The sequence below is a fragment of the Pleurodeles waltl genome, chromosome 9, assembly GCF_031143425.1.
Source record: "Pleurodeles waltl isolate 20211129_DDA chromosome 9, aPleWal1.hap1.20221129, whole genome shotgun sequence".
Lineage (NCBI taxonomy): Eukaryota > Metazoa > Chordata > Amphibia > Caudata > Salamandridae > Pleurodeles > Pleurodeles waltl.
The window spans coordinates 60365571-60379603 of NC_090448.1; the positions used below are offsets into that span (position 1 = coordinate 60365571).

At 49.3% G+C, this 14033-nt stretch overlaps 1 protein-coding gene across 1 annotated transcript in view; it reads left to right on the top strand.

Moving 5' to 3' along the window:
- LOC138258943 (netrin-4-like) overlaps positions 1-14033 on the top strand; it is a 233564-nt gene that overhangs the window by 189493 nt on the left and 30038 nt on the right. The window contains exon 7 of the mRNA XM_069206287.1: positions 11715-11848. Coding sequence (XP_069062388.1) covers positions 11715-11848 — 134 coding nt within the window. The remainder of the gene's footprint in view (positions 1-11714; positions 11849-14033) is intronic.

Here is a 14033-nt window from a genome sequence, read left to right on the forward strand (position 1 = left end):
GTTAGAATATAGTAGAAAATTCCACAATTTCAGGATAGGTATCATCACCAAGTAAACTCCAAGGGGCAACTTTTCTCACTTGATCTTGAATTTATTAAGGTAAATTATAACTCCAGCTCGAGGCAGTACTCTCTCTTGCTAAGTGCTTCTTTTCATAGATGATAACTATAAGTGCTGGCAAAGCCAATAGGTCTCTGCTGTAAATGGTCGAGCTATTGGTTTTGCCATGGCTTGTTTACACTGGCAAGCTTCAAGAAGCTTGTGTCAAGACACTGGAATATGCACTTATGTCTGGCAATCTTTGAGCTGGTTTCAAATTGGAGTACACCCATTCCATAATGGCTGCCATGATTCATGATGCATGTACACACACCCATCACAAAGCATGCTTTGTGACCAGTGAATCATAACACATACACATGTGTTTTGCGTCACATGTGTGCTCGTGTACCATGACACTTGCGTGTGCATGCATCATGATAGTCATAATTTTGTCTATTTCCTTTTTACCAATACATGGCAGACACTACACAGTAAATTAAAAGAAAGGAATTCTTGTGGGACACCCCCGCGCCGCACGGCCACCAGCTGCTGTGTGTGCCCCCTCGCCTTGCCCCTGCCTCGCTGCCTGCCTCGCTGCCGGCTGACGCCGCTGGCGTCGGTTTTGCTTGTTTTGTCTAGCATTTGTGCTTGTTTGAACTGCATTTTCCTCCCGTGTTAGCAGCTTTTGCCTGACTTTGGTGCCTGTATTTTTTTTTCTAATCAGTTTCTTCATTTTCCTCCCGTGTTACCAGCGTTTGTCTGACTTTTGTGCCTGTATTTTTTCTAGTCAGTTTCAGCCCTTTGCGTTCTCCTGCCTGTCTGCCCACCTCCCTCCCCGCTCCCCGCTTCCCGCCACCACCGCTGACCACGCCCCTTTTTCCTTTCTGTTCCCTCCCCGCTCCCGCCTCCCAGCTGCCCCGCCCACCCGCGCACTTCGCCTTATATGGCGACCGTGCGAACGCGCAGCGGTCACGCGCAGCGGGCGCGCCGATGGTGCGCCGAAGGCGCGCCAAAGGTAAGCCCGTCTGCGCCCGTCCGCGACCGGATCGCGTCCAGCGCCAGGACCCCTGGCCAAAGAAGATCCAGACCGACCCGCCTGACGTACTCCGCCGCCACCCTCATCGCTCTCAACACCGGCCGACTCCCAGACTGCCACCAAGCCACACCACGACGCACCCACGGACCCTTCAGCTGCCACGCCTGCAAGTTCTCCCGCACCCAGACCAGACGCACACCAGCACCCGCCAAGTCGAACACCAGCAGCACCCACCTCAAGTGCATCCTGCTCAACACCCGCTCCGTCCACAGACACGCCATCGAACTCTGGAACCTCCTAGACGCCACCGCCCCGGACGTTGCCTTCCTCACGGAGACCTGGATGAACGCCTCTTCAGCTCCCGACATCGCCATCGCTATCCCAGAGGGCTACAAGATCGTCCGGAGGGACCGAAACGCCAACCAGATGGGAGGAGGCATCGCCATCATCCACAGAAACACCATCCGGATCACGACCAGCACCGACATCACCCTGACCAGCGCCGAACACCTGCACTTCCAGATCCACACCAACCCGAACACCACCCTCAGAGGCACCCTGATCTACCGACCCCCTGGTCCACGCACGCAATTCAGCGAGGACATCGCCGACTTCGTCAGCCCGCATGCCCTCCCCTCCGCTGACTACATCCTCCTGGGAGACCTCAACTACCATCTGGAGAACAACAACGACCACAACACCAGCACCCTGCTCGACAACCTCGCCAACCTGGGACTCAAGCAACTGGTGTCCACCCCCACCCACCTCGCCGGACACACACTCGACGCCGTCTTCTCATCCAGCACAGACATCCTCTTCAGCCACGCCACAGAGCTTCAATGGACGGACCACAGCTGCGTCCACTTCACCTTCAAGAGAACGACGACCCACCAACACCAGCAACAAGCCGCCCACAGAAGCTGGAACAAGATCACAGCAGACCAGCTCGCCACCTCCCTGAGCCAGCACCCTCCTGCCAGCTCAGCGAACCCCAGCCAGGCCGCCGACAACCTCACGAAGTGGATCAGCAACTGCGCGGACGAGCTCGCCCCGCTGAGGACCCCGCCTAGCAGACCCGGCAGCAAGAAGGCCCCATGGTTCACCGACGAACTCAAGTGCTCCAAGAAGAACCTCAGAGCCCTCGAGAAAGTCTGGAAAAGGGAACCAACACCGGACAACAGGACCTCCTACAAACTTGCCACCCGGAAACACCACCAGCTGATCCGCGCCGCCAAGAAAACAGCATTCAAGGACCGGTTGGACAACAACGCACACAACAGCAAGGAACTCTTCAACATCGTGAATGAGCTCTCCAACCCCAGCGCAGGAAACAACGAAATCACCCCATCACAAGACCTCTGCAACTCCCTCGCTTCATACTTCCACAACAAGATCGCGGACATACACAACAGCTTCAACAACCAACCAACGCACACCATGACCGAACAACCACCCCCCACCACCACCCTCCACGCCTGGACCCCGATCAGCACCGAAGACACCATCCGCACGATGAACTCCATCCACTCCGGATCACCGACCGACCCCTGCCCTCACCACGTCTTCAACAAGGCCGACGCTGTCATCGCACCCCACCTGCGAGACATCATCAACACATCCTTCGACACCACCATCTTCCCCGAGAGCTGGAAACACGCCGAACTCAGCGCTCTACTCAAGAAACCAACAGCGGACCCCACCGACCTCAAGAATCACCGCCCCATCTCGCTTCTCCCGTTTCCAGCCAAAGTCATCGAGAAGACCGTCAACAAGCAGATGGCCGCCTTCCTCGAGACGAACGGATCCCTCGACCCCTCACAGTCCGGCTTCCGAGCCAACCACAGCACCGAGACCGCCCTCATCGCCGCCACCGATGACATCCGAGCCCTGATGGACAATGGAGAAACAGCGGCCCTCATCCTCCTAGACCTCTCCGCGGCATTCGACACGGTCTGCCACCGCACCCTAGTACGGCGCCTCAGCAACATCGGAATCAAGGACAAGGCGCTGGAATGGATCATCTCCTTCCTCGACGGAAGAACACAGAGAGTCCGCCTACCACCGTACAAGTCAGAGGCCTCCGAAGTCATCTGCGGCGTCCCACAAGGATCATCTCTGAGCCCCACCCTCTTCAACGTCTACATGAGCCCCCTCGCGGCCATCGTACGCAAACACAACCTCAGCATAATCTCCTACGCCAACGACACCCAGCTGATCCTCTCCCTGACCAACGACCCCGCCGCCGCCAGAGCCAACCTGCACGAAGGGATGAAAGAGGTAGCCGAGTGGATGACGACCAGCCGCCTGAAACTGAACTCGGACAAGACGGAGGTTCTCATCCTGGGCTCTTCACCCTCCGCCTGGGACGACTCCTGGTGGCCTCCCGCCCTGGGCACCGCACCCAAACCGACAGACCATGCACGCAACCTGGGCTTCATCCTGGACTCCTCCCTCTCCATGACCAGGCAGGTCAACAACGTCTCCTCGGCGTGCTTCAACATCCTACGCACACTTCGGAAGATCTTCTGGTGGATCCCCACCGAGACCAGGAGGACCGTCACCCAGGCCCTCGTCACCAGCCGACTGGACTACGGTAACGCCCTCTACGCCGGTACCACCGCCAAGCTCCAGAAGAGACTCCAGCGGATCCAGAACGCCTCAGCCAGACTCATCCTCGACATCCCACGATCCAGCCACATCTCCGGACATCTGAGAGACCTGCACTGGCTCCCCGTCAACAAGAGAATCACCTTCCGCCTCCTCACCCACGCACACAAAGCCCTACACGACCAAGGCCCGAGCTACCTCAACAGCCGAGTCAACTTCTACGCTCCCACGCGCCACCTCCGATCAGCCAAAAACGCCCTCGCCGCCGTCCCCCGCATCCGAAGAGCGACTACAGGAGGAAGGTCCTTCTCCTACCTGGCCGCCAAGAACTGGAACTCCCTCCCGACCGACCTGCGCCTGACCCAAGACCACCTCTCCTTCAGGAAGAAGCTGAAGACCTGGCTATTCGAGCAGTAGCAGCACCCCCCCCCCCCCAGCGCCTTGAGACCCTACGGGTATGTAGCGCGCTTTATAAGTGTCATTGATTGATTGATTGATTGATTTGTTATGCAAAAGTGCATTTTGAGAAAGGGGGCGGCCCAGCTCCAAATTGCAGATGCTGAGTCATCCCATCCCACCCTCCACCCCCATAAAAAGAAGATTTTCTAAAAAAACTGGTGTGAAGCCACTGGGGAAGGGGAAACAATAGAGCAGGTGAGGGCTCGTGGGAAGTAAATGCTGCCTAGCAGTAAGAGTAAGTGGTGCACAACAGAGCAATTTTTTTAATATAAAGATATAAAGAAACATAAGTACAGTGGTACGAGTGGAGTAAAGTAAAAACTTTGAAGGGTGTGGGGGAATGTGAGTGGGAAAAGCAACACAAGGAAGATGGAGCAAGAAATCACACGCACTCCCATAGATTGATGAAAATAAAAAAAAAAAACATATTTTTATGAATGCAAACAGTGTCAACAAGGGAAGGATGCAAAAGAACCAATCAAACAACTGCAAGACTGAAATGCTCCAATTTGGGACAAATGCCCAAACGTCAGCTGGCATTCACACACAACCACCAGAAAGATCATATTACTCAAAATATCACTAAATGTATCCTGTGTTAGGGTAGTATTTTCTTATATTGTTGAATATTTAATGCATGTTTCACCTCATTCATACACATTAATTGCAGCACGCCATACATACGGACAACACTGAGAACTTTCCTCCATTATGTATTCGTTATTGATGCTATAAAGGCCCCATGGGGCATCAGAGGCGGGCGGACCTTGTAGTCACACTTTTGTCAAGGGTTTGTGCCAATAGAAGATCTATTTTCCTCCTGTATGGCTAGTTTAAGCAAAGGTACCTTTTGAAAAATATAGGCCCTCATTACGACCCTGGCGGTTTGTAACCGCCAGGGCCGCTGGATGGGGAGGCACCGCCGACAGGCCGGCGGTGCCCCGCGGGGCATTCTGACTGCGGCGGCTTAGCCGCGGTCAGAGAAGGGAAACCGGCGGTCTCCCGCCGGTTTCCCGCTGCCCCCAAGGAATCCTCCAAGCCGGCGCAGCTTGCTGCGCCGGCTTGGGGATTCCGACTCCCCCTCCCGCCATCCAGTTCCTGGCGGTTCTCCCGCCGGGAACCGGATGGCGGGAGGGGGAGTCGCGGGGCCCCCGTAAGAGGGCCCCAAAATGTATTTCACTGTCTGCCTTGCAGACAGTGAAATACGCGACGGGTGCAACAGCACCCGTCGCACCTTCCCACTCCGCCGGCTCGATTACGAGCCGGCATCCTCGTGGGAAGGGAGTTTTTCCCTGGGCTGGCGGGCGGTCTTTTGGAGACCACCCGCCAGCCCAGGGAAAAACTCATAATACCCTCTGCGGTCTTTTGACCGCGGAGCGGTATTATGGAGGGCTGAATTCTGGCAGGCGGCCTCCGCCGCCCGCCAGAATCAGAATGAGGGCCATAGTCTTGAAGAAAGCCACCTAACCATTAAGGCAAGAGGTATATGGCTGAAACATGTCGACCGAGTGAGGTCAGAGTACACTGCATACACAATAACATTATCCTTCTCCTTTTAACCTTGCCACAATAAATGAAGCATGCCACTAACAAATCTAGTGAGTGAGAGTCCTTTTAAAGAAGAAAGTGATATTTCCTGTGTTAGTGAGGGACAATAGTACAGGGCGACGGTGAGATCTCTCTCTTTGGATATTGTGCACATTGTTAGCCTTCACTCAAGAAAGATCTTCAGGCGTATAGCTTTGTTAGTCTAGCATGTATTCAAGGTATCATTACAGTATACAAGCATGGAGTACTTGATTGACATGCATTCTGGTCTGTTGTAAATCACAAGAGGATAGGCACAACCTTCAACTACATCAGCAGTAACTGGTTGAAGAAGAGAGGTATGAAAAACAGGTATATTTTGAGGTAATGTCACCCTCAGCTGAACATGCCAGTCCTGTAAAATGGGTGAACTGGTTAAAATCAATGTATGTACAATAGTATAAATATGGCAATCAGCAAAAAATGTGTAATAGACTCACGTCTATCAGAACTCATGGCTCGCTGGTCCTAGTAAAGGCAAGTAGATTAGTTCAATGGCCCAACACAGCACATGTACAAAGTAGTGATACAAAATGAGGACCCTAGAAAACAACAATAATGCCACAAGGGAGAAGTCCCGTTGTGAACTAGGGCAAGAGCTTGCAAGCCTAACAAGATGCAAATTTGACAGGCAATGAGTGCTTGCATTTTGCTGATATTTAGTGTATCTATCTAGAATGACCCAGAAGAGGAAGTGATGTAATGATCTGTAGTAATGTGTGCCATCTTGGATTAGGAACTTATGTCCCCAATTTTCAGGTATGCCCCAGTTGCAGTAGCCTCCAGTTCCCCTTGACAGTTAATCGGGTATTAGCAAACATAAACTGACTGGGTTAATGATCTGAAAGATGAACAAGGGACCCAAAAGCTGGGCCTTAGTTTCGGATTAGACATTTGACTGAAAAGATTAATAGAGAGTGACATCTTCTGCACAGGGTGTAGATTCCATGATCAATGAGGATGGCATTTAGGACCCCCTGTACCTTTAAGTGTTTGTTGCTATGAAACAATAAAAAAAATATCAAACATGCCGCCATGCTTGATGTCCTGCCCAGCATTACATTTGTGACAAAAGCAAGAAGGAATGAAAAAATGGTGGTCGGTCTGTCACGGGGTTCGCAAACCATATGCTGTATTCTATACAACCCTAATTAATTTTCTTTATAGTTGCAATTATATACATCCTGTGCTGAAATAGAAACATGCTGCAAATATCTGTGACTCAGATTTTTGAAATTTAAAATCTTTATTAATTAGATGGGTCAGCATTTCAAATAACCACTTAGGGCCTGATTTAGAAGTTAGTGGAGGGAATACTACATCACAAAGTGATGGATATCCCGTCCACCGTACTACGATCCCCATAGGATAGAATGGGATCGTAATACGGCAGATGGGATATCTGTCATGTTTGTGACAGAGTATTCTCCTCCGCTGACTTCTACATCAGGCCCTTTGATCTTAAAAAGATAGTTCCCTTTTATACACATTAATGGAGTTATGTAAGTCAATGGAATTTTGACTTTGAAATTTAATTGTGAATCAGAAGTCAGAATTCCGAATGGCCATTGACTGAACTGAAAAATTTGGATCACTCTTTTAACTCAAACCGAACAGCATTAAAAATATAGAATTTTCAATATGTAAACAACTTTTTTTTAACTACACTGTTAGACCTGACAGCCTTAGGGTGTTCTTCTCCCCAACAACTGTTTGCCTGCCTCCCTCCATTTCTGACCTCATTTTTGCTGGCTTTAGGACTGTGCACTTCACCATTGCTAACCAGTGCTAAAGTGCTTGTGCTCTTTCCCCTAAATCATGGTAAATTTGGTATATTTAAATTACTTATAAGTCTCTAGTAAAGTGCACTACTTGTGCCCGTGGCCTATAGATTAAATGTTACTAGTGGGCCTGCAGCACTCATTGTGCCACCCACCCAAGTAGCCCCCAGGCCTGCCATTGCTGAGCCTGTGTGTGCAGTTTCACTGCCACTTTGACTTGGCATTTAAAAGCCAAAGCCAAGCCTTAATCTCCCTTCTATTACACATGTCACCCCTAAATTAGGCACTAGATAGCCCATAGGGCAGGGTGGAAGGTGAGTAAAAGGTAGGGCATGTACTTTTGAGTTTTGCATGTCCTGATAGTCAAAAACCTCAAATTCGTTTTTGCACTACTGTGAGGCCTACTCCTCTCGTAGGTTTACATTGTGAATTCCTTATTACACTTTTAAGCTGTAATTCTTGATTGAGAAGGAGTAGCTTTGTCATGTTTCATATCATTGGACTGGTAATGATAAATCCTCAGTACTAGTAAAGTTGGATTTAACATTACTGTTTTAGAAATGCCACTTTTAGAAAGTGGACGTTTCTCTGCTCTTACAGCTCTTTGTGCCTGAACCCGGTCTCCAATACATGTGTGGGGTGGGTGACAGCTGTACTTTTTGTATTCCCTGTAGACAGCCACAAACACAGGAATGTTATGAGTGTCTGAGCACTCATCTTCATTCTGATGGCTCTTCCAAAGCAGGAAGGGAGGGTTGACACACCTGAATAGGGCTGTGCCTGTCCACACACAAAGCACTGATTACCCCCTACTAACAGTCTGGAGCCTGGGCTGGGAAAAAGGACCTCTGTGCACTTCAACGACCCTTCTTTGAAGTCACCCCCACTTCAAAGGCAAAACTGGGTATAAGTGCTGGGCCTCTGACTCCACCAAACCCATACATTTCTGGACCTGTGAAGAATCTGCCAGGAAGAATGAATGCTGTGCTGCCTAAAGAACTGCTCAGCTACTGGATCCCTGCTGTGCTGGACTCTTGCCTTGCTGAGCTGCCCTGCTGCCTGCTGTTCCCCTGCCTGGGTGAGAAGGACTGGATGTGCATCACTTGAACCCAGAATGACTCCAAGGGCTTGCTGGCTTGCCTCCTGTTTTCTGAAGTCTCAGGGACATACAAGACTTCCAACCATCCTGCTACAGCCTATGGACTCTGCCGACTCCTGGCCTGCCAAGTTGTGCCAACTCAGTCCTGGGCCCTTGGAAGCCATTTTTTCTGGCTGCTCGTGCAAAGAACCCCGCATCGACCTTGTTGCTCTGATCGGAACCGACTCCTCGCCTTCACCGTCAATGCTTCACTGTTGCATCCGCGCTTCTGTGAGGATCGAGTACATCTCATCTTCGTCGACAATGCACCGCTGCTGCGAGAATTGGAGAAGCGCATTGTTGACTGTGCAATGCATCATCCCCTCTGCAAGGCCAGGAGTCAATGCATCACCTTCATCCTCAGGATTTAATCTGAGGCATCGCTTCACGCCTTTGCTCAGCACAGACTCAGAATAGATACATTGACATTGTTGTACCAATTGGAACCGATGCATCTCAAGGACGCCATTTTTTCTGGCTGCTCGTGCAAAGAACCCCGCATCGACCTTGTTGCTCTGATCGGAACCGACTCCTCGCCTTCACCGTCAATGCTTCACTGTTGCATCCGCGCTTCTGTGAGGATCGAGTACATCTCATCTTCGTCGACAATGCACCGCTGCTGCGAGAATTGGAGAAGCGCATTGTTGACTGTGCAATGCATCATCCCCTCTGCAAGGCCAGGAGTCAATGCATCACCTTCATCCTCAGGATTTAATCTGAGGCATCGCTTCACGCCTTTGCTCAGCACAGACTCAGAATAGATACATTGACATTGTTGCACCAATTGGAACCGATGCATCTCAAGGACCAAGGTACTCTTGCGCAGTGGGCTCTGCATGGGCCTTGTAGCTGGCCTGCGCTCCATTACAGTCAGCCTGAACATTTGACTTTGGCCTGGTCTAGCGCAACCAGATAACCCTGGTTGGCGCTTCCTACTTGTAAGCACTACAGTTTCATTTATTCTTTTCAAATCTCAACATCTACTTATTGGATTTTTGTCATTTTGTCTTGTTTTGTTCATAAAAATATACTTTATGTTTCTAACCTAGTGTGGAGGGTTTTTGTGGTTGCTTCACTGTGTTGCTGATTGGGTGTTGCACAAATACTTTGCACATTGTCTCTTGAGTTAAGCCTGACTGCTCGGTTCCAAGCTACCAGCAGGTGACTATAGGATAATTTATGGTGTGTTGTGACTTACTCCAGCTAGGATTATTGTCCCTAGGTGGACAGGGTGCATATCTCTGTCAACTAGAGACCCAATTTCTAACATACACGTAGTACTTACCAGGTTTCAAAGTGTCCCCAAATTTGGCAGATGAAGGAGCTGCGGCACAAGGGAATAACGTGATTTGGCCAAGATCCAACAACTTGTTCAAGTTGGACAGCCAAGGCAACAGTTCTGCTTCTTCTAGAACCCGAGATAGCTAGTCCTTACGATGTCCACAGCCCTGAACTGATTACTAGCAAAGCTCGCTCCTTCCTTGATCCAGTGATGAAGAGTTTGTCCAGTTCGTATTATTCCAGACTGCATTTGCATGATTTACCGTCACTCAGAGACGGATTGATTGACACGGCTTCCCAATTCTCCACCACTCCTAACAGAATGGCTGCTATGAAACACTTTTATTTTATTTTGTTGTATTTTATTTTAGTTTAGTTTAGTTTAGACTAGGTTAGGTTAATTTATTGGGGGGATTTATACGGTGCAAACCATGCTCCGATGAGCTACAGAATCGTTACACAATGACGAGGATACAATCGAGGCTAAAGAGTGCATGCGAGACCAGGCACCATAGCTCTGTGCCATATCATTCCCTTGTTAAGGGTTAATGAGAAAGACACCTTTATAATAGCGCTGACCTTGGTTTTCAAATGTTTCCCGTCAGGCAGAAGCCCTGTCTTCTGGAATCTACCTGTCCTTTTAGTCTTGTTCTAGAACAGTGCTTTGCTCAACTATCAACTCAACTATCTCTTTGTTGCAGGAAGAGTTTACAGCTCTTGGGTGGGAGCTTAGCCAATTGCAGTAATGGGCGGGATGCCATGGAATCGATTTGTACAACTCTGGACACCCTTTGGAGCTGCCTAACATCACAGATAGTACCTAAAGTAGGACTATTCTTCCCGGTTCTTTAGTGGGGGGTAGAGCCTCGATGTGCCCTCACCTAACTTATCCACATTGTTAAACAGCTCCTAAAGATGTTATGAACACACAAACTACAAACACGTTATCCTGCAGGTCAAACATATTAAAATTATTTAAACATTTTTGGAAAATAAATATTGAAGTAGAAAACTCTGGAAAATGTTATTCTCGGAGGAAAACGTAGGCTTTCCATCTTGGGGTTCATAGCTGTGACGTAGCCCTCTGCCATCTTTGGCAGTCTCATCCAGAAGTTACCTTTCAAGCAAAAGGTCCATTCATTCTGTAACTTGTAAATTTGCTTTTCCAATTGTGACTTTGGGTTCACAAGTCCAAGTTTCCATTGCCGCTGTTTAAAATACCAGACCTGCAGAAAGGTGACCTATGTGGTATGGGGCTGCTTAGAAGCTATGCCAGGCTTTCTCTGGACCAAGTACCTCAAAATCAGCAGAGGAAGCTCACATGTTCCCGGACCTAACTTTCTCTTATTCTTCTGCGTCTTTTGCTTTTCACATGCATGTGGGTCTACACGTATAAAGATGCAAAGAAATCTGGATGCCTATATGTGCTTCTCTCACCTAGCATGAGAGTGCTTCAGATGTGTGTTTGTGTTGGCAGGAAGGAGTAGCAAAGGCCAGGGCTCCAGGTTAGAAAGAAAGAAGAATCCATCTGAACTCAAACGTCAGGGTTGAGCAAGGACTTATGCAGGAGACTCAGTTGTACATATCCAGTCAATGGCATGGGTGTTTTGTGGCAGCTAGAGCTCGGTTACGAGAACAGCACCCCTTGAGAAGGATGGAATTTGCAACCACATTTGTTCTAAGAGGGAGAGATGCTATACCACTTTGTGAGGGTGCACCCAGGACCTAGAAGAGGCAAGAACACACACAGTTCTAACAATATCACACATCTTTCCCCCTTCAGCTATGACAATCGCCAGGTTTTAAACATTCCGGTTGGTGGAAAGATTCCTGACCTCATTGAGATGGCAGCCAATGAAAGCGAGGACGACTTGATGTGGGATGGCGAGCAGGGGTTCTCAGCACTAAGACACCCAGGTATGTGCCCAGGCTTCATATGGTATTTCTCCTTTATGTCCAGCATGCTAAATGACTGTTGTCTCAAAACGACAGGGTGGGGTCCCCTGCCCCAAATCACCTTTGGTCATGGTCAAAAGCCGTGCACGGCGTGGGCTTACCACATGGTGGGCTCGGAATAGTGGAATATAAATACTTTGCAGGTTGATGTATTATATCATCAAAAAAAATTAAAATAAAAAAAAACTTTGTTTAGAGTTAGTTATGTTTACAAATTAATACGTAGAAACTACTGAAATTGGCGGGTTATAGTTAGCTGCCCTAGTATTTTACAATTATTTTAATGCGTTTACTTCCTAAAGCAGGAGCCAACTGAAACCTTGCAAGAGGGGAGGATATTGTTAGCCTTCTTTACCAGTAATTGTCTAGCTACATTATTTTGAATGGCACTCTTGGGTAGTTCAGATGCTGGACATCAACATTGCCAGGCTGCGGGAAGATCTAGCTGTACCTCATTGTTCCCAAAGGGAATTGGCAGCTTCATGTTAGTGTTCCCAGCTGGGTGGACCACTTGTCAACAGCAGAGATAGAGTGTAACTAACAAGAGCATGCAGGTTTTTCTTGTCTCATGCATGGTGGACAGTTTATTCAATGCAGGGAGTGAAATATAGCGCTTCATCTTCTCGACTAATGATGATGCAACCTTCAGTTCAATTTCAATGTCTTTCAGTGCAGAGCTCATGCAACCGAGCAGTTAATAACCTCACTGATGTAAAAGAGGCCGGGGTTTCATGGCTACGTGATGGGACAGGAGAGACACCTTTGCCATTCTCAGAATATAGGCCCTCATTATGATCTCGGCAGTAAAGATCGCCAAGATCAACAGAAGACACCAGTGTGACGGCCCCCCTGCGGGCCATATAATGTTTTCCCTGCTGGGCGGGCGGGCGGAAACAGCGTTTCCGCCCGCCCAGCAGGGAACAGGGCCTTAACATGGACGGCGGCACCTGTCATGCAGATCACTGCCTGTAAATTGGACAGTGACCTGCGTGACGGGGCACTGCATGGAGGCCCCTGAGCACCCTTTCCGCCAGCCTGAAAGGCTGGGTGAAACAGGGTACATTATCCAGAACAGCGCTGCCCTGTCGGATAATGTAATCCGCCATTGTCAGGCTGCCTGTCGGCGCCTGCCTGGCAGTGGTGGAGGACCGTCTCTGATGGTCTTTCCTTGTTATTTATATGGCGGTTGAGACCGCCATGCTGGTGGACCGCCATGTACATAATGAGGGCCATAGTGTCTTGAGATGGTGTAGAAGGTCTCTGGGAGGTTGGCCTGGGCAATGTCTTCTGGCACTTCATTCTGGAGGCCCAGAGCACTAGTGAATGATCTGAGTGGACAGGTGAGAAAAATCTTAAAACTCATCAGCAGTGGCGGCTGCCACCGATCACGTGTGGTGGGGTAGGAGGGTGGGTTACTCTGGGGGGGGGATAGGGATTTAAAATTAATTCAAAAACTAAAACTGACCTGCCTGCCGCTCCCGGCTGCCTCTGTTGCTTCTCGTCCTCTCAGCAGTCACTGGGGCACAGGCTCCCAATTCAGACTCTGCTCTCATGCTAAAACAATCATGAGAGGAGCACCGGGATTGGCCTGAGCGGGCTGGTTTGACGCTCGTGCAGGCACAGTGAGCCTGTGCCATTTCTCCACCCGACTGTGTAACACAACTGGGTTGGAGAAGTGTAAGTGTGCATGTCAGTTTGGCCCGCCTAAGATGATTTGAGTGGAGGACATGTGAGTCTGTTAGTTGGATTGAATAGAATAATGGCGGGATAGAGGAGGTAAGAATCCAGGAAGTGTTAATTGGGAGATCGTAGTAGTTAAATGAGGTTTGCGATGAGTAAAGGAGAGGTGGAGAATGGAAGAGTCTGTAGAAAGAGATTAGGAAGATCATAGTAGTAAAATGGGGTTTGTGATGAGTCAAAGGAGAGATAAATGAGGGGGAATTTAGTACAGTTGTTTGGGAGATCATGGGAGGTTTGGGGAGAGCCAGGAGGGGTAGAGTAGGGAAGAGTCTAGGAGGGTTATTTTGGAGATCATAGTAGTAGAATGTGTTTGGGAGAGTCAGAGGGTGGGGATAGATGATGGATTGATAGAGGTATTGGGTGAGGTGAGATAGAGTAAAGCTTTCAAGAGAGTAATTTTTTTTCT